At 37.4% G+C, this 24,450-nt stretch overlaps 1 protein-coding gene across 5 annotated transcripts in view; it reads right to left on the bottom strand.

The window, feature by feature from the left end:
- Nucleotides 1–24,450, bottom strand: part of LOC121323776 (PR domain zinc finger protein 5-like) — an 83,224-nt gene that overhangs the window by 51,526 nt on the left and 7,248 nt on the right. For 3 of the 5 annotated variants that reach the window (XR_005951185.1, XR_005951177.1, XM_041264982.1), the window contains exons 4-11: nucleotides 23,625–23,793; nucleotides 22,995–23,157; nucleotides 19,519–19,611; nucleotides 19,241–19,362; nucleotides 15,764–15,843; nucleotides 6,074–6,158; nucleotides 5,461–5,618; nucleotides 1,313–1,406 (exon numbers count right to left, since the gene is read on the bottom strand). Coding sequence is in view for 3 of the 5 variants with exons in the window: in XM_041264982.1 (XP_041120916.1) it covers nucleotides 1,313–1,406; nucleotides 5,461–5,618; nucleotides 6,074–6,158; nucleotides 15,764–15,843; nucleotides 19,241–19,362; nucleotides 19,519–19,611; nucleotides 22,995–23,157; nucleotides 23,625–23,793 (964 nt within the window). In the remaining 2 variants the exon portion in view is untranslated. The remainder of the gene's footprint in view (nucleotides 1–1,312; nucleotides 1,407–5,460; nucleotides 5,619–6,073; nucleotides 6,159–15,763; nucleotides 15,844–19,240; nucleotides 19,363–19,518; nucleotides 19,612–22,994; nucleotides 23,158–23,624; nucleotides 23,794–24,450) is intronic. The other 2 variants (XM_041264995.1, XM_041265002.1) reach the window with 2 other exon arrangements.

The following is a 24,450-nucleotide window of genomic DNA, read 5'->3' as shown; positions in this document are numbered from 1 at the left end:
ATAAGTATAGTAAGACTTCTTTTTTTTCGGTTTGCTTGTTTTTAATAAGAAAATCCTCACCAATTTTTTTATGTACCAACTGAATAAAAACATAATATTTATCAAAGCAACTGATCTGTGGACTGCAAATATTAGCCAAATAGAAGCACTTTCTATGCAATGTTAATTTACTAAAGCGAACTGTTTCAGCTATTCATAATAAGAACATAGGAACGTAAGAAAGGTTACAAATGAGAGGAGGCCATTTGGCCCATCTTGCTTGTTTGGTTGTTAGTAGCTTATTGATCCCAGAATCTCATCAAGCAGCTTCTTGAAGGATCCCAGGGTGTCAGCTTCAACAACATTACTGGGGGGGGTTGTTTCCAGACTCCCACAATTCTCTGTATAAAAAAGTGCCTCCTATTTTCAGTTCTCAGTCCCCCTTTATCTAATCTCCATTTGTTACCCCTTGTTTCAGATCGCCAAGTAGTCTTCTTTGTTCAAGACAGAATAGATTCAATTATTTTAGCCTGTCTCCATATGACATGCCTTTTAAACCAGGAATAATTCTAGTCGCTCTTCTTTGCACTCTTTCTAGAGCAGTAATATCCTTTTCGTAGCGAGGTGACCAGATCGGAACACAATATTCTACATGAGGTCTTACTAATGCATTGTAAAGTTTTAACATTACTTCCCTTGATTTAAATTCAACACTTTTCACTATAACGCCGAGCATTTTGTTGGCCTTTTTATAGCTTCCCCAGTGTCTAGATGAAGACATTTCTGAGTCAACATAAAATCCTAGATCTTTTTCATAGATTCGTTCTTCAATTTCAATAACTCCCATGATATTTATAATGCACTTTGTTATTGACTGTGTGCAGTATCTTACACTTTTCTCTATTGAATGTTAGTTGCCATGTGTCTGCCCAGTTCTGAATCTTGTCTAGTTCATTTTGAATGACTTTTGCTGCTGCAATAGTGTTTGCCGCTCCTCCTATTTTTGTGTTGTCTGCAAATTTAACAAGTTTACTTACTATACCAGAATCTAAGTCATTAATGTAGATTATGAAGGGCAGAGGACGAAATACCGATCCCTGTGGTACTAGGAGAAAGGGTTAAGTACTCTAGTAATTAAAAAAGTATTCTTTTAAAAACATGTTTTACATTACAGTAGTGTGAACACTTGGATTCCATATTTATACGTTCTCCCTCCTGAATTCTCTGGTTGATGTGCTTGGCTATACTGGGAAATCTCCTCTAAACTGACAGCTTGAGTTTGCACAGTACAAACATCCCAACCTTCTTTTCTTGTGCTTCTGTAGCTACTTACTGTTGTGTATCAACAGGTGTCTTTGCAGGGAGAACGGAGTCCTGAACAAAGCTTTACATTCCTCGCACTGGAATGGTCTCTCTTCAGAGTGAGTCTGGAAATGAAAGAAAAACCTGCGTGAGGCTTCAGATTGTGGCAAACAATAACATGCGATCAATGTAATTACAGATTGGGGCAAACAATAACATGCGATCAATGTAATTACTCCATCCCAAATAACGGTTATAATTGAGGAAGCTGCTGTGTTAATTAAACATGCCCTTTTTCATGCAGTTAAATGCAATCTGCTCAGTTATTTGGGATTTATCCAGTATCTCAAGAGGGGGAGAAAAGAGAAATTAGCAGGCAGCACCAAATAACAAAACAACAGGGTGCTAACTAGGGATGGGAATTCTAAACATATAAATTTTAAAGAAGTGGCTAAACATTGAATAATATGCTAGACGTGTAACCGGTCACGTGACAAATTTCACCAAATGCAGATTTTTTTATGTATTCATTTTTTTATAAATTTATCACCATACATAGCAGTCCGCCATGTATCCGACTGCTGTGGTGCCACAGTAAGGGCAGATATTATAAAAAGGAACGGGTCTGACAATTGCCTCCAATTAGTTTTTCTAATTGGTGCAACAGAAAGATTGACACTGGGGCGGGTTTTATTCTCGGTCGATCTGGCGCTTCATTGGTACACTGTGTGTTCATGCTGTAGCGGGTGTGGTATTGTTCAGTCGACACGGGGAAAGAAAAGCTTTTTTTTATGATGTTTGTTATGTATTTTTTATTTTTTCTCTAAACAAAGGAATGAGGCAAAGCCACATTTGGAACTATTTTGAGGAACCGGAAGGGAAAACCCTGATATGCAAATAATTATGCCAAACAAAACTGCCGTACCACAAAAACACAAGTTCAATGCTTCATTTGAAATGAAAACATTCCAAATTACTGTGGATGGAGTTACTGAATTCAGTAAAAAGCAAACATCCACATTTCAATATATACTTTGGTGTGTATGTGTTTGTTTGTTTGTTTGTTTGTTTTTTTTAAGTCTTTGCGATGTAAAAATGTTATTTGCTTATTTAGGAGTTTAGGAATATTTGCGTGGAAAATACTAACCAGGGCTGCCAGTGTGTGTGTGTGTGTGTGTGTGTGTGTGTGTGTGTGTGTGTGTGTGTGTGTGTGTGTGTGTGTGTGTGTGTGTGTAGATATGATAATAACACCTACATAGCATTTAAACGTTCATAAAAGTACCAAAAGCACATCCCTAGTGCTAACTGCTAATGCTTTATTTATCCTTCCACCCCATCACCCTCATCTCCCCCAGTATCTAGAAAAAGCTCATAGAAAATGTTCAGATTTGCCTTGAATTGAAAATAGCTTCTGGTGTCCAAAACATCCTATTAATCTAGTTTTAACCTTCTATAGTTTCCCGGCCCTCCTGCTGATGTGTTAACTGTGCAGTCTGATAAAAACATAAGCTGTAAAAAATGTTACAGCCTGCTGGCAAACTTTCTCAGATTATATGTGAATGACTGAGGGCAGTACACTGATTGCATTATTAGCAACATAAGCACAAATATATCAGTGCACCTGAAATACTTTCCATATTTAATTATAGGATGTTTGAAAATGGTTTTTAAAGTTGATAAATGTGTTAATATTTATTAAAAATCATTAATATATGTATATTTACACTGTGATAAGTCATCAGAACAATATTTGTTATAACTGCTTGCTTGCCACAACCAATCAGTAAGCCAAGGACAACTGAAGGAACACCATAAATAAGAATTCTAATGTAAAACTATAAGAAGCTAAGTCGAGTAGACAAACGCTTTGGTCAATTCTTTAGGGTAAAATTGAAAAAAGAAGCTGAAAGATACTTACAAACAGCAAGAAGTGTTAAGTCAATGTTGCCTGTGCAACAGCTTGAAAGCATGACACAACTGATAGCATGAAGTTAACTACATTTAGTCAAAAGTAAAATGCTATCAATGACAAAAAAAGTTGATTTTCATCCTGAGATAAAACAAGTAATTTCAACTAAAATTATAATAATACTCCTGCAAGCAGTAGCCAGAACATGCCTATTTAACTGAAAGCATGACATTTAAACAAAATGGACACTCCACACAGTAGAGGGAAAAGATGGATAAAGTGTGGAAGAATACTGCAAGCTGACACCAAGTAATTATATTTGTTAGTGAACAGCTGAACATGACTGTGGGACAATGGGCCATTGAATGAATTCAGTACAAATGTTTAAGTGAATCATAAATGGCATTATAGTACTGTATTAACTTGCCTTTACTTTGCCCTCAACTGCTTTCTCATAAATTAATTAAACAGTCAACACTGTCTATGTATACAAACAGTATTATAGGCCTTAACACAGCCATACTGTGTGAACAGATTTATGTCACTCAGAAAAAAATAATTTTCATTGCTTTCATTTGATTTATGACTGAAAGATATGAGAGATATGATGCAAATATCATATACCGAATCCCAGGTGACATACAGCATAGCCAAACCGTAAAAAGCCTGCAAGTATCTTGTATCACTTTTACCAGCAATGGGAGTGTGGTTCCAAGGACTGGGCAGGAAACCAGCCAAGTCATTTTTTACAGTCTAATAATTTCTGAGCCCCAGTTAGAGAAGTCTGCTGGTTGAAAGTATAACCTTAGGTCACATGTCATGACAGACATTACAGAAATTAAGCCAGGCAGGTCGGGGCCACACTCTCAGGATATTGTTTCATCTAATACCCACGTGAACTTCTAGAAGTCTCAATAGATGTACAGAGTACAAGACGTATTCTTTACCTTAAACATCAGAATAAATATTGCTCAGTACAGCTCAGTTAACTGATCAAATGGCTTAGTACTTGGAATAAACATGCCTTTGGATTAGAAGTTTGAGTGAACTCATTGTGCTCATTAACCCTTTGTATGCAAGTGTCCCAGTTATTTTACAAATATACCTGACTGAAAGTGATCTTTTATCAATTTTTACAGAATCCCAAAAAATTACAGACATGGTAGACACAACTCTTTCAAAATATAAGTTGTTTTTGTACATTATGTTTAGAAATAAATTGTATCTGTAAATGTGTCCACTTAGGGTATCTCAACCAAAATTTGTATGAGGTGTTCTTTTGTAAATATATCTAACATTAAACGTTTAACAACTACAAATGAAGCCATGTAAATGAAGCAACAAAAACACCAGTACAGACACTGCCCAGCACTGGATCACTTCTCAGTTCCACTGCATGTGCATCTTGAAAACAACAGCAGAAACCAAGCAGATTCAGATATGCCGCTGGAACTAAACAGGCGTGTTTCAATCTGCTCAGCACTGGCAGTGTGGTAATGGACTATATTTGTATTGAGATCAAAATTGTATCCAAACAGAGCAGGCTTTTTTTGGTTGTGGAAACAATACTAACCGATGTGTAGAAACTGGATATAAAACCACAGTTTAGCTAGGTGAATCACCATGGGGACCACAAGAGCTGGCCCCAAGACCTCTGCTCTAGAAGAGATATGTATCACTAGTAGCATAGGACTGTGAAGGCTTCACCATAGGGCAATTGATGGAACATGGCACATTTCTAGGAGAAACTATTTTTAGGGATTTTAAAATTAGACATTTAAAAATCAGCTCATGTGATTGATTTAGCTGCTACATACTGTAAGTCCAGTACCAATCTTCTTAAAAAAAACAATAAACTTTTGCATTCAAATTTTACCTCTAAAATGCCAGCTGCTTTAATATCTACAATCCTCTTAACTAACTATTTCAGCACTGAGTAACTTTACAGAAAACTGTCAGACATACATATTAGTACATTGATTTACTGGTCTGCTTTTTTGAGTGTAGTTCTCTGTTCCAGACCTGCATATAGGTCTGTAGAGTTGAAAGAGTTATATTAAACACATGTATCTGGTGACTGGTTAACTTATTACACATGATTTGAATATAACTTGTATGATTATCAATGATTTCAAATCAGCCAGATTGTTAAACCATTGGATTGTATTGAAGCAACGACCACAAATAGAAAAACTTGTGTCTCTTATTTTGATAACCTATTGCAAAGCCCTTATGTTTGTTAATCTTTAAAAAAAAAAACAGTAGGTTACCTTCTTGTGGTTCTTGTACACATTTCGATGTGCAAACTCCTTTCCACACAGCTTGCACTTGTAGGGTTTATCTTCACTGTGTATGATTCTGTGAGCTGTTACCTGGTCGAGGCGTTTGAAAGACCTGCTGCAGACCTCACAGGTGTAGGGGCGTTTCTCTGTGGGTTTGGGGGGGGGGGGGGGGGGGCATTTAATCTTCAATAATACATCAGAGAGAGATGAAAGGGACTAGAATCTTCTCCTCAGAGAGAATTCTGCAATTAAGTCAGAGCAATTAAGTTCAAGCCAATTAGATGGGCATCTAATGCCCTTAATTTTTCGACTATTAAATCACTTCTTAAAAGATGAACACTAGTAAATCTTGAGAAATTGGCACACATTCTCAGCAATCCCCTTTTCGAAATGCAAAACTCAGATCAATTACCTTAAATCAAAAGAGAATGACTTCAAAGAGGACAGACATGACAAAGAACATGAATGTAAGAGCACTCATGACTCCTCCAATGTGAGTGGCTTCATTACAAATCTATCTACAATGTGCCATTACTTCCAAAGTGTTTCCTTGTGCTGGGTGAGTTTCTCTCCTACAACAAACACAACCTTGCCTCCCTACCTGAATGGGTAATCATATGTCTTTTAAGCTGGTTAGGTGAAATAAATTTTTTGTCACACTCCGGACAGTCAAAGACTTCATGGACCTGCAAAAGTGTAGACAAATGGTGACAATTAAACACACTTTATAGAGAACTTTCACATCAAAACACACATGCTTCCAAGTGTACTTGTGATGGGCTATAACGATACCCCAGTCTGCAGCTATTATAACATTCACAGTACCAAGGACATTATTCCAAAACAAATATGCAATGCGCAATATTTAACCAGTGCAAAAAAGAAAAAAAAAAAAAGGGGGGGGGGGGGGGGGGGGTTTTAATGTCTATGATACTGCAGGTTTTGAAAACATTTGTACTAATGATAGTCTACTATAAATTCTGTAGCAGAAGAATTAAATATACTATAATGTCAAAGGCACTGATTGGCTCCAAATCTGCGTAGAATTACTTGTGTCAGTTCCAATTATATACATAACTCTGTGTTAAGTGAAAGATTATTATTTTTGTTACAAATACACAACACAATACAAATAAAGTCAACAAACATGTTATTTATTGTTACTGATTCCTTGGATACACTTATGGCTGGATCAAATCAAAGTTAGCACTTAGCAAACAAGGATGCGAAAGCATTTGCGGTAATAAAACACAAGATAAATTCCAAGCGAAATCTCGAGGAACCAAAACGAGCTTTTTTCGCCCTTCAAAAAGCAGCTATCGTTGTTGACTACAAGTGCGTTGAGAAGGGAGAGTGGTTTGCTATCCCCTGACCAAATCTACTCAATTCCAACTATAAATCACATCGCAAGACTTTCACAGCACCGGATTTTATAGTCAACTTCAAACTTGTCGAAAGCTGCCGTGTATTAAGCAAATAGTAAAAGAAATAACACTAAAACATCCTGACATTTACAAAAAAAAAAAAAAACAGTACATGCCTCAAGATGCTCCACTGACCACATATATCGAACACTTGCACACAATACTGAATAATTTAAAATGAATAATTTACAATATAAAATATTAGTATATGTATTATTCCTATTATTATCATAATATATGTTGTGTTTGTTGCACCTTTAAACGAAACACGCACGAGACCGTTTTCTTCTTTTAAGCCTACTTTTTTTTTTTTTTTGCTGAGTTAAACGTTTAATAAAGCAATACTTATTATTTATTTAATACGTACAAACAATAAACTCTTGCATGGAGCAGTGTCTCTCAGTGATGGTAAAGCTTTTTAGATATATTTTCTTTTATTTCTTATCTTTACAGTAAGATACAACTACAGATGGTATCAGCATGCAAAGCAGTCTCCTGGAAACCTGGAAATCAGTGTAGATAACAAAATTACATCGTACCTATATGTATATAATATGTACTGGTACTGATCCTGGCGACATTGTTACGTTGGTTTTTGGATGTTCTATTCACCAAGCTTTTTTTTTTTTTTTTTTTTTTAAATCAGCATTTTATTTTTATAATACTCTGTGGCAAAGTGGTTGGTAAGGGGAACAGGTGTAGCGGTGATGCGGTGCAGGAGTGATGAACAGACAACAGTGATTCAGTGAACAAAGTGTTTTAATTCGTAATCCAGGTCTGGTGACCGATAAATAATAACTCCCCGGCTATACACACCAATGTGTATAGCGCGGAGATAACAAAAACTGGGCACAGTCCCGAACAAAACACAAGACGCGGTGACCAGTCCTGGGTGCGTGCAGACGTGCAGGTGCTCGGTGTACGCAGGTTTGTGCAGTGCTGCTCCGGATAGGGCTTTTCTTTCGACAGCTCCGGAGGTGTGCGTTAACTGTCTAATAGTGTGACAAAAAGACAGACAATGACTCGCAGACAAAAATAAACACACAACACGTAAATCCTTTACACTGAGAGCTCCTCTCTCAATCCTTCTCTCTCCCACTGTTTAACCCAAACGAAGGAAAAGATCAGCATTACCCTGGCCCCTATATGTAATCCCGCATGATATCTAGGTAAACGTTTGCAGCTGCCTTATTACTTGCAGCTGCCTCTCGTTTACCTTTCAAATCCATACGGTCTTACAACAAAGTCTCGCTTCTTTCCAGGCTGACCCACTTCCCTGACCCGGAAATGAACTGTCAGGCCAGCCCTTCCAGATACTTCTCCTCTCGTTCTTTAGTGCCCTCACAGGTCAGGAGGAAGATTCATCACCAGAACTCATCTTTCCATCACATATCCCACCGCTCAGAGTGGAGCCGAAGGAACACTCGGCTAAATCTACCTTCCCCATTACTCCCCCCTCCCGGGAAAAATAATCCGCACTTTGGTGGTCTTTCCCCGCACGGTGTACCATGTGGTACATGAAGGGCTGCAATGCCAGATACCACCGAGTTATCCGGGCATTGCTGTCCTTCACTGTGCTTAACCACTTGAGTGGGGTGTGGTCTGTGACCAGATCAAATGAGTGTCCCAGCAGGTAGTATCGTAAAGAGTGAATAGCCCATTTAATGGCTAAACACTCTTTTTCGACTAAGGAGTAGTTACGTTCCCGAGGTAACATTTTATTACTGAGGTATAATATCGGGTGTTCTACTCCAGCTACTTTTTGGGACAAGACTGCACCCAAACCTACATCTGATGCGTCGGTGTGGAGGATGAATCTCTTGGTGAAATCTGGTGTGATAAGAGTGGGGGCCTGGCAAAGTGTACGCTTAATAGTAGTAAACGCCCCCTGACACTCAGCTGACCATTTAATTAAATATGGAGCACTCTTTTTGGTGAGGTCGACTAACGGGTTAACCACTGTGGCGTACTCGGGGATGAAGCGGCGGTAATAACCGGCTAAGCCCAGTAGTGACCTCACCTGAGTCTTGGTTTTGGGGATCGCTGCATCAACCAAAGCCTGGATTTTGGTGACTACAGGTCTCACCCTTCCATTCCCCATTAAAAATCCCAAATATTCAGTCTATGTTTTGGCAAACGTACATTTCCTCAAGTTAGCTGTCAGCTGGGCTGCCCTTAGAGACTGAAGAACGGCTGTAAACCTAGCCAAATGCTCTCGCCAGGTGGAGCTGTGTATCACCACGTCATCAATATACGCTGCTGCATATTCATGATGTGGGCGTAAAACCTGGTCCATCAGTCTCTGAAAGGCAGCGGGCGCACCATGTAGCCCAAATGGCATGGTTTTAAAGTGGAACAGCCCTTCTGGTGTTGAAAAAACAAGTAAATCCTTTACACTGAGAGCTCCTCTCTCAATCCTTCTCTCTCCCACTGTTTAACCCAAACGAAGGAAAAGATCAGCGTTACCCTGGCCCCTATATGTAATCCCGCATGATATCTAGGTAAACGTTTGCAGCTGCCTCTCGTTTACCTTTCAAATCAATACGGCCTTACAACAGAGTCTCGTTTCTTTCCAGACTGACCCACTTCCCTGACCCGGAAACGATCTGTCAGGCCAGCCCTTCCAGATACTTCTCCTCCCGTTCTTTAGCGCCCTCACAGGTTGGGAGGAAGATTCATCACCAGAACTCATCTTTCCGTCACATACTCTCACTGAGTTTTTTTGTTTAACCTTTTTTTTTTTTTTTTTTTTTTTTTTTTTAATCGTTCTTGTGCATTTACTATACAGCCTTGTGCACAACAGGGCTCTGGGGTTTGAGTTAGCTTAGGCCAACTAGTGTTCTCCATAACAGCTTCCAGGTGTACACATAAAAATGCAAAGGACTGGAAATAACAAAACCAATACACAATTTTATAGAATTGGCACATTGACATTAGAACTTCTACATCAGCTCATCCCCATGCCGGGAGGTCCACCCAGGGCTGGCTTGAGCTCCCATTGCCACTGTCTATAGTACCAAGCATCTTGAACCCTCACACTGCAGTAACTGGTTTAATGCTGTTCGCAGCCCTCTCTCAAATTTGGTTGTGGACAGTTTGGGGAACTGACTGTATGTAGACATATTAAGAGGTGAAATCTCTACTGAACTACAATACAATTTTTACAGTAGAATTCTGGGAAAAAGAACCAACCACCTCTTATTCATACCAGTAAACTAGGACAAGAGAGTTGTACATGTATAATAAATAAAAAACACAAATAAGACACCAATATAAAAAAGTTTAATGGGGAACAGATTACAGGTAAAATGAATACAATCTGAATGTGATTGGCCCTTTAATAAAAACAATACAAGAAATCACAGCTTTCTTGTGAGCCAAGACAATAATATCACACATGTTTAAAATGTTGTCTTTTTTTACCCCATTCAGGCAGTTACACGATTTAATGCAACCATTTGACCTTTAGTTTTAATAAAGAACTGCACCTGAAGCACAGAAACACATGTTTATTATAACTCTTTCAAAATGTTAATTTAATGCCAAGAGTTTTGACCCAGGATCGTAACTCATATGTAACAGTAGACTGGTAGCCAATGTCTAATAAAATATATGCATTGTGAAGAAGGTTATTTTTTTGTTAGTTTGGATCACTTCCTGATGAGAATATCAACAACTGATAATGATCTTGGTAGAATATATTAAAATACATCTAATTAAAATCACCCACTGCTGCCTGTTTTAAAAGAAAAAAAAAGTGTCTTCCATCTGATTGGCAGCAATCTGGCCCTTATTCTTAGTTATTTACCTATGAATGTTTACAGACCTCTTCCAAAAAATAAATAAATAAATAAATTAAAAAACCTGCCTTCAAATCTGTTGTCTTGGTTGACAGTCGAAAAATGCTATTAAGCAGTTCAGTTATTCAATTTTGATTGTACTGTTTTCCTTTCAGATAGGCGCAGTGCAAACAATTGCGCCTGAAAACTCCAAATTGCCTAGCGACCAGGCAATTATTCTGCATTGCAGCCTGTATAAGCTTAAGAGCAATGCAAATTACTCAACACGCACAAATAATGATCCGCAATCATGATAATGATGGTAGTAACAAGTGCCGCCTGTGCATCAAGCTATTTAGCGGCTGCACTTACAGCTCGCAGGTGAGGAGAATTAGTGCAGACATTAGTAGGCGCTGCATAAGATTTGTGGAGCACGAAAATCAAACCAAACAAAAAAATATGTCAGAGGAAGGGCAGCAAAGTCCTGCTGGTGCACGGAAAAGAAAGAAACATTTTCTGAGGAGAAGCTGAGAATCCTTACGGTTAAAGTCACGCAGCATGAAATTGAGTTATTTGGAAAAGCCTCAGCAAAAATCAGTTATGCTACTGAAGAGGCCAAATAGCCTTGTATAGAGGAGAAAGTCAAGGAGAAACATCTTTTTTTCTACCAAGGTTCGTTGGATTTATTGTCCTCAAGAGAATCAAGAATATCATAGTAGAGATTGACAGCATGTCAGAGAGGTCCGCAAGACTGATAGTGAAAGTTTCAAGGAAGGATGAACTTCAGGTTATCCAAGCATATGCATCAACAACAAGCTATTCGGATGAAGAAGTCAAAAGTTTTTATGAAGAAATACAAGAACTTCACAAAAATGGGAAGAGCCACTATAAGTTCATCATTGGTGACTTCAACGCCAAAAGCAACAAGAGCCCAGCAACAAGACAAAAATTCAGTTGGCAAATCTGAATTTGGAACGAGAGGGGCAACAGACTAGTTGAATTTCCAGAGAACAAGAACTTATTCATCATAAACACCTTCTTCCAGAAGAAACCCATGAGGAAATGGACATGGAGAGGACCCAACGGATTGAAGAATGAAACTGACTACATACTCACCAACAAGAAGCACGCTGTACAAGATGTCTTAGTACTGAACAATTTTAACACAGGAAGTGACTACAGACTTGTAAGATGCAAAATACACCTAAACACAGCACTGGAGAGAGCGAAACTCGTGATGACAAAATCAAACACAATTAATGTAGAAATGTTCCAGAAGCAAAGCCTGATGTTTCAACTGGAACTGAAGAAGATCTTCAAGATCTGCAAAAGATGAAGTATTCGAGGTAAATAAAATCAATGAGGAAGTGACGCAAGTAATTGCAGAAAATGCAACAAGAAGATCACTCAAGAGACAGAAGACTTCATGAAGAAAAATGAAACAGAAAGCAGCTCTGAAGTCAAAGATTGAATACACTGAGTTCTGCAAGACGGTACGAAAACACATTGCTGAAGATATACGGTTGTTCAACTGTAGGTTTGTAGAGAAAACTATTGAAAACAACTGAACCATGAAGAAAGCAAAACAAAGACTAATTGTCGGGAAAAAAACGATTTTAGCAATCAAACAAGAGAACCAAGAACCGCAAATTAATTTTGAAGAGAGTCGAAGACTTTTACAGAAAATTATATCAAGATGAAAAGAGAAACACAGCAGATGACGAAGAAGAGACAGAAGAGACCCAACCCGAGGAAGAAGTTCCAGACGTTCTACCTGAAGAAGTGAAACATGCTAACAAGCATATGAAGACTGGAAAGGCACCCGAAGAAGACGGCATAATGATTGACATAGTAAAGAAGGAGGTGAAGAAACACTGTGCCGCATTTTTATAGATTGTATTAAGCAAAAGAAAGTGCCAATCGACTGCAGCAACGCATCAGTGATACTTTACATAAGAGAGGAGATAAAGAAGACCTCAGACCCATTAGCTTACCTCCTATAATCTACAACATTTTTATCAAAATACTCACCAACAGACTTTAAATTTGACTTGGCACAATCAAATGAGCAAGCAGGATTCAGGAGTGGATTTAGCACAATAGATCATCTTCAAGTTGTAAAACAAGTGAATCAAACCAGCAACGAGTACGAACTGCCACTTTGCTTGGGATTCACTGCTTATGAAAAAGCCTTTGACTCTGTTTACACAAGATCTGTATTAAGCTCTGTGAAAAAACAAGGAATTAAGAAAAAGTACAGAGACTTTATCAGCACCATATACAAGAATGTAACACCTATAGTAAGACTCCATAAAAACAGCAACAAAATCAAGATTACAAGGAATTCTTCGAAGAGATATTTCCCCAAAAGTCTTCAGAGCCACCCTAGAAGACATTTTCAAAACAGTGGATTGGGAAAATAAGGGGCTGAAGATCAATGTAGCTTACTTGCATCAACTACGATTTGCTGATGATTTGGTGACTCAGAGTATGGAAAGATGCATGCTGGGAAAAACAAGAAGAGACAAGAAAAGGAAGGAAACGATAAGAGCACAAACAAAAGTATGCAATGTTATTATAAGAACAAAAAAAACTGAAATGGCAGTGGTTCAGACATGTAGCAAGAACAATAGACCATCGCTGGACTAAGGATACTACACTGAGATGAGATATAAAGCGACCAATAAGAAGACCTCCAGAGACTTTTATAGGAGGCTGTGTGGTCCAGTGGTTAAAGAAACAAGCTTGTAACCAGGAGGTCCCCGGTTCAAATCCCAGCTCAGTCACTGACTCATTGTGTCACCCTAAGCAAATCACTTAACCTCCTTCTGCTCTGTCTTTCAGGTCAGACATTGTTGTAAGTGATTCTGTAACTAATACATAGTTCACACACCCTAGTCTCGCATCTTGTAAAGCACTTTGTGATGGTGGAGCAACATGGATGAGGGACACAGCAAACAGGCTTTTGTGGAAGAATCTTGAGGAGGCCTTCATCCAGCAGTGGATTGAAAAAGGCTGAAGATGATTATATATATTCCTTTTGGATAGTGTGTGTAGTGTGCAACGCTGTGTGTGTGTTAAAGTGCTGTTTTGACTGGTAAACGGCTTAGCTGTCCAGTGGGTTAGTTAGGGAAACAAAGAAAAGTTTAGTAAGCACTCGGAGTGCGAGTTAGGTGTTTGTTTTGTTTTTGTTTTATTTTATTATTGTAAATTTTAAAATTGGCACGCAAATGCTTTAAAATACTTTAAGTCTTGTGTCTGGGTTAATTTTAAAATTATATATATATGCAAATTAATGATGCAATTGCAGTATGTGTCACACTGTACCAACAATGGTGCATTTAATTTTTTTTTTTTTTAATTGTACAAAAAAGATATATCTACCCATTCTTCTCAATAATGGGCAAATACAAGGACTCAGTTGAAAAACATGAATCTGTATCACTTTGTAGGTGCATACTTTAACTTTAATGTTGTATAAAAATAGCTTATTTGAATTCACTGCTATATTTAAAAAAAAAAAAAAAGTACCTTATTCCTATAATGTGTGTGTGTGTATGTGTATATATATGCCTGTGTGAGCAAAAAGGATGTATAAAATAAACAACACAGGTAATGATCTATATTTTATGCTGAAAAATATGGGAAAACCAGTGGAACAGTGGTAAATCTGCCTGGTAGAGGACGCAAGTGCATCTTGCCCCCATGCACAGTGAGGAAGATGGTTTGGGAGGCAAAGAAGAATCCAAGGGCCACAGTTGGAGAATTACAGAACTTGGTTGCATCTTGGGGTCACCAAGTCTCCAAATCTACAATAAGACGGCACCTCCCTGCCAATAGCCTATTTGGAAGGGTTGCCAGAAAAAAAGCCTTTATTGAGAGCAACCAACAAATGTAAGCGCCTGGCGTTTGCTAAACAGCATTGGCACGTGGATTGGAACCGGGTGCTGTGGTCAAATGAGACGAAAATAGAGCTCTTTGGCCATGCACACCAGCGGTAGTTTGGCGTCGAAAGAAGGATGTGAATGCAGAAAAGAACCTCATACCTACTGTAAAATATGGTGGTGGATCTTTGATGTTATGGTGCTGTTTGCTTCCACTGGTCCCAAGGCCCTTGTTAAGGTCAACGGCATCATGAACTCTACCAAGTACCAGGACATTTTAGCCAAAAACCTGGTTGCCTCTGCTAGGAGGCTGAAACTTGGCCACAAGTGGGTCTTCCAGCAAGGCAATGACCCCAAGCACACATCAAAATCCACAAAGAAATGGTTAATTGACCACAAAATTAACATTTAGCAATGGCCATCTCAGTCTCCGGACTTATATATATATATATATATATATATATATATATATATATATATATATATATATATACTAATATATATATGTACTTTGAGGACACCCCACAGAAAGCTGCATTTGAAATATATTACTCATTGTAACACTTCCGGTGCACTCTGCATGATGGAAAGGAATTTGGATGGGGCAGTTAAAGATCTTGAGCCTATTTGTGAGGTTTTAGATTTCACAGTAGAATCTTAAGGGAATCTACAGAAACCTGCTTGTGAAATGTCTTACTAACCCCAGTATGTAACATTTCATTGGAAAGTGTAAAACTGGTGATTTAATTCTTCAGAGGCTTCCTACTGAACAAAACTATAAAAACCAGGACACTATTTATTGCCAAATGCCAACAAGCCAAAGAAACCAAATCCTAACTTTAACCCAAACAAGCCTGTGTCCTATCTATCCCAAATTCTTATTTGTACGAAATTTTAATGTGGGAGATAGGAAATGTTTATTGTTTTCTTTTCACGGTGTCAACATTTTACATGAAAAGCAAATGCCAAATCTCGAACAAACCCATTCAATTTAGAAATGAGACATTGAGAAGCCTGTCTTCATATAATACTCTGAGCATTATTCACACGTTAGGTTAATAGGATATATTATATATAGATATATATATTATATATCTCATATATATATATATTATATATAAAAAAAAAAACATTGTCCAAAAGACATGACCTACTGACCTCAGTGCAAGCAGAGCATATCAAGAGACAGCCCTACCCAACTGACCTTTCGATGCTCTTGCAGGTTCACAGCTGAAGAACACTTCTTGTTGCAAACGGAGCAGATCAGCTTCTTGCGAGGGTTTCCTACAAGAGAAACAAAATACCACCAACATTTGACCAGGAAGAGCACTAGTGACCCCTAAATGCTTCCAGTGGCTGTGTGGTTTTACACAGGTCACTTGACACATCAAAACTGTGCGTTTTACACTCCTCTAATGGTGTCTGGTTGCTGAGGATCTCAATGGGGGTTCTGTAACTTCAGAAATTTCTGATAGTATATCGCATGACAAATTAAAGAACAGGCAGAAAGGTCATTCCTTTGCCTAGCACTCTACAAAACCTAAAATATGCAACTGCAACGGCAACAAAAAAAGACCCCACTTAGTTATAACGACTGTTGTGTAATTAGAAACCACCTAAGGGCTGTTTGTGTAAACCTGTGAGCAGTTAGAAAATGAGGAATGATTATTTTAATACCTGTTGCAATTGTGAGATGTTGCCCAGGCAAATATAAGAAACAAAAACTAAACCACTGAAGTGCCTGGAGAGTGCAGTCAACCAAGGCATAAAAAGACATTCAATTTTTCATTTATGTGCAAAATAAAAATGCAAATATTCACACTCAATCAACTAGAAAACTGTAGAAGAATCACCATTTGCAATTATAAAAGCATGCTAAACTTAGCATGCTAAAACACAACTGCATGTAGCTTTCATAGGCTACTATATATTCAATTCTAGAACAAACAAATGTCAGTATATTTAAGAATTTCCATTATAGTGCCATAAAACATCAACATGGCACATGGATGGCAATAAAAAAAAACACTAGAAATAGGTAGCTGAAAAACACGATAAATGAAAAAACAACAGCAAGTTAATTTAGGGCAGATTATTGTAAAAGCTAGTAATGTTAACCAATGGAGTGGCAATTCAAACATATTAGAAATGCAATAATGTGGATTCAAGCACATAAAAGTTAACATAGCATCTCATTAAGAATTGGTCTTGACAGTGTAACGCAGTGATTCACAATAGAAACAGGCATGCGCGCTCTGCTCAAAGCAAGAGGCTATTAATCTGAACACCCATGAAAAATTGTATGGTAGGTCGAAGGTCAATTACCAGATGTATTTCCCTTCCTTTTCACAGTTGGATTAAAAAGTGACAGAGCATCTAATTATGTGAGTCTATATCCAATGACTTCAAGTTCATTTTAATAGACTATAAAATGTATTTTATTACAGGGCACTATTATTGCAGACCTGCATTCTTTCTTTATATCAAAAATGTTCACATGACCAGTGGATGTTTCAAATCCTCTTTCCAATTATATGCTGCTAAAAAAAAAATGAGGGGAAAATAGGGAGATGGTGAAACATACTTATTTAAAATGAGCAGTGAAGCATGCAGAAAGATCAACACACCCAATAAATATAACAGCATGAAACTGTATACACCTGTAGCAATAGCTGTAATTATCAAAAACTTCATTTGGGAAAATGTTTTGCTTGCAGTACACTGGCTTGTACAGGTGGAGGGCATCCCTAATTAATATTATTATTATTATTATTATTATTATTATTATTATTATTAATTATTATTAGAACCCCTTAGTTAAATTGTGTAGAGCAAAAGAAACTAAACAACAACAACACACACTATTGTATGTGTGACACCAGTCACATTTTCGTTTTCAGGCTCTGTCATGAATACAGATTAGAACTTTAAAATTGCTGTTTAGCCTCTGATTAACTGGGAAAGCTAATCACACACACACACATTTAAAACTGGATGAAATTAGTAGCCTGCTGTAAAGAAATTGCAATATCTCTAAACTGCAATCTTTCCAAATGATCGCTATAAAAAAAAGTCACAGTGCCAAGTTTTAGAAACTAAAGTATCTACTAAACCAGTGGGAACAATTATCAGTTTCCAAAAACTTTTTAATTCTTAAATAATCCAGAAAACTAGTTCTAAGTGTGTTGGAATGAAGCGTTTTAAATATGGTATCACTCAGAGCACTAGCAATATGGCGCAATGAGGTTCTTACGTTTTGGTAAAATGCATGCATGCCTGCACTGTTTTCTTCCAATGCAGATTAACTGGCTCACTGATACAGTTACCATCCACAGCTGTATCTTGTTTTTAAAGAAACATAATGAATACCATATTTTAAATTACCCAAATTACCCACACCCTTGGTAGGCATTGTATACATCACGCTGCACATCAAATTAGCCATAGCAATAATAAGGGTTGCTTAAAAAGATTAGAACACATCCTTGTTTTAGATCCTCAATTCCAATTCAAATAGGTTTTATGAAAATGTAATTTCTACATTCCTGTAGGGGCTTCAAACACATTTTCCAAATTTCACATCACTTATTCAAAATCACCACTCGATATAATCTGTGATTTATAATATGTTTGAAGTGTAATTTTACCTCAGGACCCTTATGCACCAACATCTAGGAAGGCCTCCTATATGCAATAACTACCGCTTGTAACCTACAACTGGGACATGATTTGACCTAATGGGATTACTTGCAGAAAAGCCACTCTGATCTATAGTGTTAAAGTAACAGGCTTTAAGATTGATAGTGATAAGAATAAGGAAGTCTCGGAGGGGCCACAAAGCAGGGTCTACACATGGCACGCAATCTGAGCCAAACATCTGGGGGACTTTCTGAAACGGAATGCTCTTTGTTATGTTTTAATACTTAAATTATTTGGGTGAGCTGCAAGTTACATTTTATCATTAGATAGCTACTTGCACATAAAATGTAATTCTCCTAAGATACTATGCTATTACTTTGTGGAAATACACACAGCAAACAATATGATCATGTGAAATTCAATCTTTTGTCAGAATTAACAAAGTCTAAAGGCACTCTCAAACAAATGTCAAAATCTGAGGGGTGTAAAGTATACATGGGATTATAACATTAGGAAAATGAGAAATAGTAAGCATTTTAACTAATATCACTACAGCTGTTTCACAACTTACAGTTAATATATAGTAAAGATGCAACAATAAATATGTTACTAAATATAACTTGCTTGCTGCCTACCTACACCTTTTCCCTGTTCAAAGGCAACATCCAATCACATTTTCCAGGCGTGGTAGGTATACTTTTTTGATGTTTGAAGCGCCTGGAACAATCGAATGAATAAGGACATACTTTAGGGTCATAAAGTTGTACTGTTTTTTCAAATGAAACAGCTCCAACGCCATTTAGATTACTGTCCAAAATATCCACTGGCTAAAATCAACCTTCTTCATGCCGAATGTGTCAATAATGTAATTTTAAACTCTTTTTCAGACTTGGGTAGGTACTGGTTCATCTAAATTCCTTCTTGTAATCAATAAAACTTACCACATATGTAAAACCCATTAACAAGAATTTCATATCTGCTTAGGACTTTGTTGAACACAGACAACAGTCAGAAAAACAAGAAGCCCTTTTTATTTTTTTACCTGTATGGATGTTCTCTTTGTGTTTCTTCAGAGAATCCTTGCTCTTGAACCTCTTTCCACAGCCAACAGATTTACAAATAAACCTGGCATCACATTTGCAGGCTTCCTTGTGCTGTTTGAAACTGTACAAGACAACCAAAGAGAAGAGAGTAACACTCATGCCTTGTCAAACTGAGATAAGAAGAGTTTAGGTGCTTGTGTTAGTTAAGATGCAGGCAGCTACGCTTGTAAGCAGTCATGCAAAACAAAGGCAGTCCAGAAAAGCTTCTCAGATAAACCTTGACTCAGAGCTGAAGGGGATGCTGCAGAAGGAACACTGGAAAACTCTTGAAGCATCTCCTGGGCTAGCATTTTCTGTGCACTGCAGAATACTACAAAAATAGAAGAAAATATTGGTTTATGAACAAATACTTTTTTCCTTATCTGATATGAATCTTACAATTGCAGGACATGTGTGTGTGTGTGTGTGTGTGTGTGTGTGTATATATATATATATATATATATATATATATATATATATATATATATATATATATATATACCACACACACACACACACACACACACACACACAGTGCCTATAGAAGTCTACACCCCCTTGAACTTTTTTCACATTTTGTTGTATCAGTGCCTCTGAGTTTCATGCATTTAAATGAGGATTTTTTTCCACTTATCTACACACCATACTCCACATTAAGGGGAAAAAAGTTTTTATTGAGAAAAAAATTATATATTAAAAATACAAAACTAAAAGATCATAATTGGATAAGTCTCCACCCTCCTAAGTTAATACTTGGTGGAAGTACCTTTGGCAGCAAATACAGCTGTGAGTCTGTTGGGATAGGTCTCTACCAACCTACATTTGGCAATATTTGACCACTCTTCTTTACAAAACTGTTCAAGCTCTGTCAAGTTCCTTGGGGAGCATTGACGGACAGCAATCTTCAAGTGATGCCACAAATTTTCAATTGGATTTAGGTCAGGGCTCTGACTGGGCCACTCAAGGACACTTACCTTTTTATTCCTTAGCCACTCCAGTCTAGCTTTGGCTGTGTGCTTTGGGTCGTTGTCATGCTGAATGGTGAACTTCCATCCCAGTTTCAGCTTTCTTGCAGAGGGAAGCAGGTTTTGCTCAAGGACTTCTCTGTACTTTGCTCCAGTCATTTTCTCTTCTATCCTGACAAGTGCCCCAGTCCCTGCCGATGCGAAACATCTCCATAACATGATGCTGCCACCACCATGCTTCACAGTAGGGATAGTGGTCTTTGGGTGATGCGGTGTGTTGAGTTTGTGCCAAACATAGCGCTTTGCATTTAGGCCAAAACGTTTTTTCTTTTTTTGCATACTTCAAACAGGATTCAAGGTGGGCTTTCTTGAGTAATGGCTTCCTTCTTGCCACCCTATCATACAGGCTATTGGGATATTGTTGTCACATGTATACTTTGACCAGTCTTGGCCATAAAAGCCTGTAGCTCTTGTAAAGTTGACATTGGCCTCTTGGCAGCCTCTCTGATCAGTCTCCTTCTTGCTTGGTCATCCAGTTTGGAGGGACGGCCTGATCTAGCCAGGGTCTTGGTGGTGCCATACACCTTCCACTTCTTAATAATTGCCTTGACCATGCTCCAAGAGATATTCTTTTGAAAGCACCTTGGTGCTCACGGTTGAGTCTTTGCTTTGAAATGCACTACCCAGCAGAGGGAACCTACAGGAACTGCTGAATTTACCCTGAAATCATGTGAATCACTACAATTTAACACAGGTGGAGGTCACTTATCTTGGTTTGTAATTTTGAAAGCAACTGGTTACACCTGAGCTAATTTAGGACTGCTATTACAAGGGGGGTGGACACTTATCCAACCAAGCTATTTCAGTTTTTATTTTTAATTAAATTTTCTACAAATTTCTAGAATATTTTTTTCACTTGGAAGTTGTGGGGTAGGATGTGTAGAAAAATTTAAAAAAATTTTTTTAATGCATTTTAATTCCAGGCTATAAGGCAACAAAAGGTGAAAATTTTGACTAAAAGACAACATTCCCCAGAATGCCACAGGAGAGAGCCAGGACAAAACTCACCTGGCTCTAATAATTAATGAATGTCATCTGTCTGTGATTAAGAAGGCAGGTGTAAAACAGTTCACAAATGTTTGTTGAGGGCAGTCTGCACTCGGTGTGAAGGCAAGAGGCTGTCAGTAGCAGAAGGTACTGTGTGAAACCATTGTGTGTAACATTTTTGGATGTGTAAAAGTGTTTATGTTTTTGACTGGTAAACAGCTTAGCTGTCCAGTTGGTTAGTTTAAGTGTAGTTAGTACTCCAGGGGAGAGTTAGGTTTTTGTTTTGTTTTTTCAGATTTGTATTTTCTGTAAATAATAAAACAGCACCAAAGTGCTATTTAAACATCAGTTTCTGCTTCAGAACGGCTATTGAACCTTTAAAAACCTCAGTGATATATATATATATATATATATATATATATATATATATATATATATATATATATAAACCTGCAGTTTCCCTAGATACTTTGAAAAACCGCTGGTATACCATTATCAGTCCTCTGAATTTGCCAGCATGCTAAACTATCCTATGTTTTGAAGTCACCAGAATGTCGTCTAAATAAGGAAACAATAGTAATTTAAAACATCATCTAGCATTATGACCTTCAACCAATGTCTAGCTATACCACCATAAATCACTTTCATGTCGAAGTCTTACAGCACCATGTAAATGCAGTAAAAGTAACACAAAAGATCAGTCTGTTCAAGAGAGATAGTGAGCAATCTAGTACAATAGTCCCTATATACCATTCTCCAGTTCCTCAATCAATTTCACGATGACTTGGCTCATTACTAAAGTCCTACAATCATGTTAAGTTTCACTCCATTATAAATCCTACTACAGCCTTCCAAAGGTCAGCCATCTCTGCTCTGTACTTATTTTTTGTTCAGAAATCTGACCAGCTTGTTAACAGTCTGTTTGTTTTCATTCCACAAAGATAGATTTAACGGTATAGGGGCACAAGCTGCCCCCACACCCCTTATCACACAATAGACCTGCTCATGCTTCTATTTGTAGAAGTAGCAGGCTCTAGTCCAACATTTCTCAAATGCGTCCACCAGCATGATTTTGTGCGGCCACAGCAGCCCCCAGTAGCCCCCAGCAATACTCTAGCAATCCTCTCTTTGTCTTTATTATAGTTTTTTTTTTCCTTTGATTTAAAAAAATAAATAAATAAATAAAATAGTGCTGCTTTTATTTTATGAATAACATTTTACAAAAAACATGCATAAGTTAATTTTTTAAGTTAACAACCTTAAATTTATTATAGAAATAGCTGAACTGTTTCTTTATTTTTTATTTTTTTAATTAGAAGTACAATGAAAAATGTCTTGCTTGCGCTCTTATCAGAAAATACACTACCACCCCCATTCTACTTACATTAAAAATGTTTAACTTAGCCTTTGAAATTTTGAATTTCTGCAGTCAACCTGACCTACCAGACTCCCAGATGTTGTATTCATTTCAGAAGTGCCACTACAAGGGGGAAAAAAGGCTTTTACATTACCCAGACATATCATACAATATCAGCTATACTAGATAACAGCATTTTGTCTGGCCCGTGTTATTTTAAGTTTATATCCATATATTGCTTTTAGCTGGCTATTGATGTACTCTGGTTTACACAATACGCTCTAAAAATATAAAGCAAAACAAAAAACAAAACAAAAAACAAAAAAAAAATCACTGAACACTTACTGTCTTTGGAAAGCCTGTTTGACAGGAAATTTCTTCCCACAATTCCTACACTTCAATTCTTTCTCTTCACTTGGTTTTTGGTGAAGCGTCTGTAAGTGTGCAGCAAGTATCACTTGGCTAGGGAAGCTATTCTCACAGTGTGGACAGGGGTGGTCATCCTTTCCTGTGAAATCACAATGGTAATAGTGAAATATACAGCTCCTTACCCTAATATATGACTGCATAAACTGGTTGCTACTTGATGGTTCAAAACCATGAAAAACCCTCACAGGACTATCAACAAGGCTGCAAGCACGGCTGTTACTGTTTTTTCCAGTATACTGAGCCACACTTTATTTATTTATTAATAAAATTACAAAACCAGATATAAATAACCCAATTTTAGGGGTCCTAAGTTGTTTAGTACCTATTGGTTTTGTTTGTTTTTACTTTCCTTCACTGGAGTGAAAACCTTAGTGAATCTGTCCCTAGGTCTAGGAATCAATATAAACATTTTACACTATAAACCAGAAGCTATCAAACCACGGAATGATAAAACGCTTTCTTGCAATAAACAGTTTTTTTAGATGTTGCATCATTTATGTTCACATTGAGAGGAAAAATGATTATTAAACACTGCTCCATTCAGACCTCTCTCACCAGGCTGTTGGGCTTCTATGCTATCTTCTTCTACTTTGATGAGGATTTCCTCTTCCTCCTCCTCTTCTACTTCCTCCATGTCACTGTCCAAGTAACCAACCAAAAGCTCAGTGTCTGTTTCAATATCCTCTACAGCCAGGTAGAATATATTTTCTCCATCCTGTCATGAAAAGGATTATTATTATGATTATTACTTTTCCATGCTTTTGGCCTAGAGGATGGTTTTGCTGGCCAGGTTTAAGCCATGTGTAATTTTCTTGTTTTTTGCACCCACATTTTGGTGCAGACTGGTTGACTTTGAAGGTATGTATGAAGTAAACCAACCAAAATGATGCAAATGCCAAGGATACTGGTACTTTAGTAATGTCGGCTATGTGTAATTATGATTGCTTCAATGTGCTGTTTCTCGACAATTTCACCTGCAAGCTTAATAAAAAGCTAGAAAAGTGTCTACTTCCATGAATAGCTGCATTCAATGTTTCTGTAATAAAGACTTGAAAACAGCGTCATAAATCTCAAGGTTGAACTGATTAACATCCAGCACAGTTAATTAAACTTCCTGCCATAGTTTTATTATACTATGCATTTATGTCCATCTTCAAACTTCTAGATAAGGGTTTTTAATTTTGTAATATTACAAGATTAACTTCTACTGTCAACCGATCAAGTATGCAGCTAATTGTATGATAAAAATAGACATAAAAACCTGAATAAATCTCAACAATTTGCATAATGTTCCATTCCCAACAGAACTGCCTTTATAACTTTATATTTAAATACAGTATAATAGTATCTAACCATATCTGACATGTACAAA

This window comes from Polyodon spathula, chromosome 1 (assembly GCF_017654505.1).
Source record: "Polyodon spathula isolate WHYD16114869_AA chromosome 1, ASM1765450v1, whole genome shotgun sequence".
Taxonomy (NCBI): Eukaryota; Metazoa; Chordata; class Actinopteri; order Acipenseriformes; family Polyodontidae; genus Polyodon; species Polyodon spathula.
Note: the sequence above shows the minus strand (reverse complement) of the source record. Positions and strands in the feature narration are given on the sequence as shown.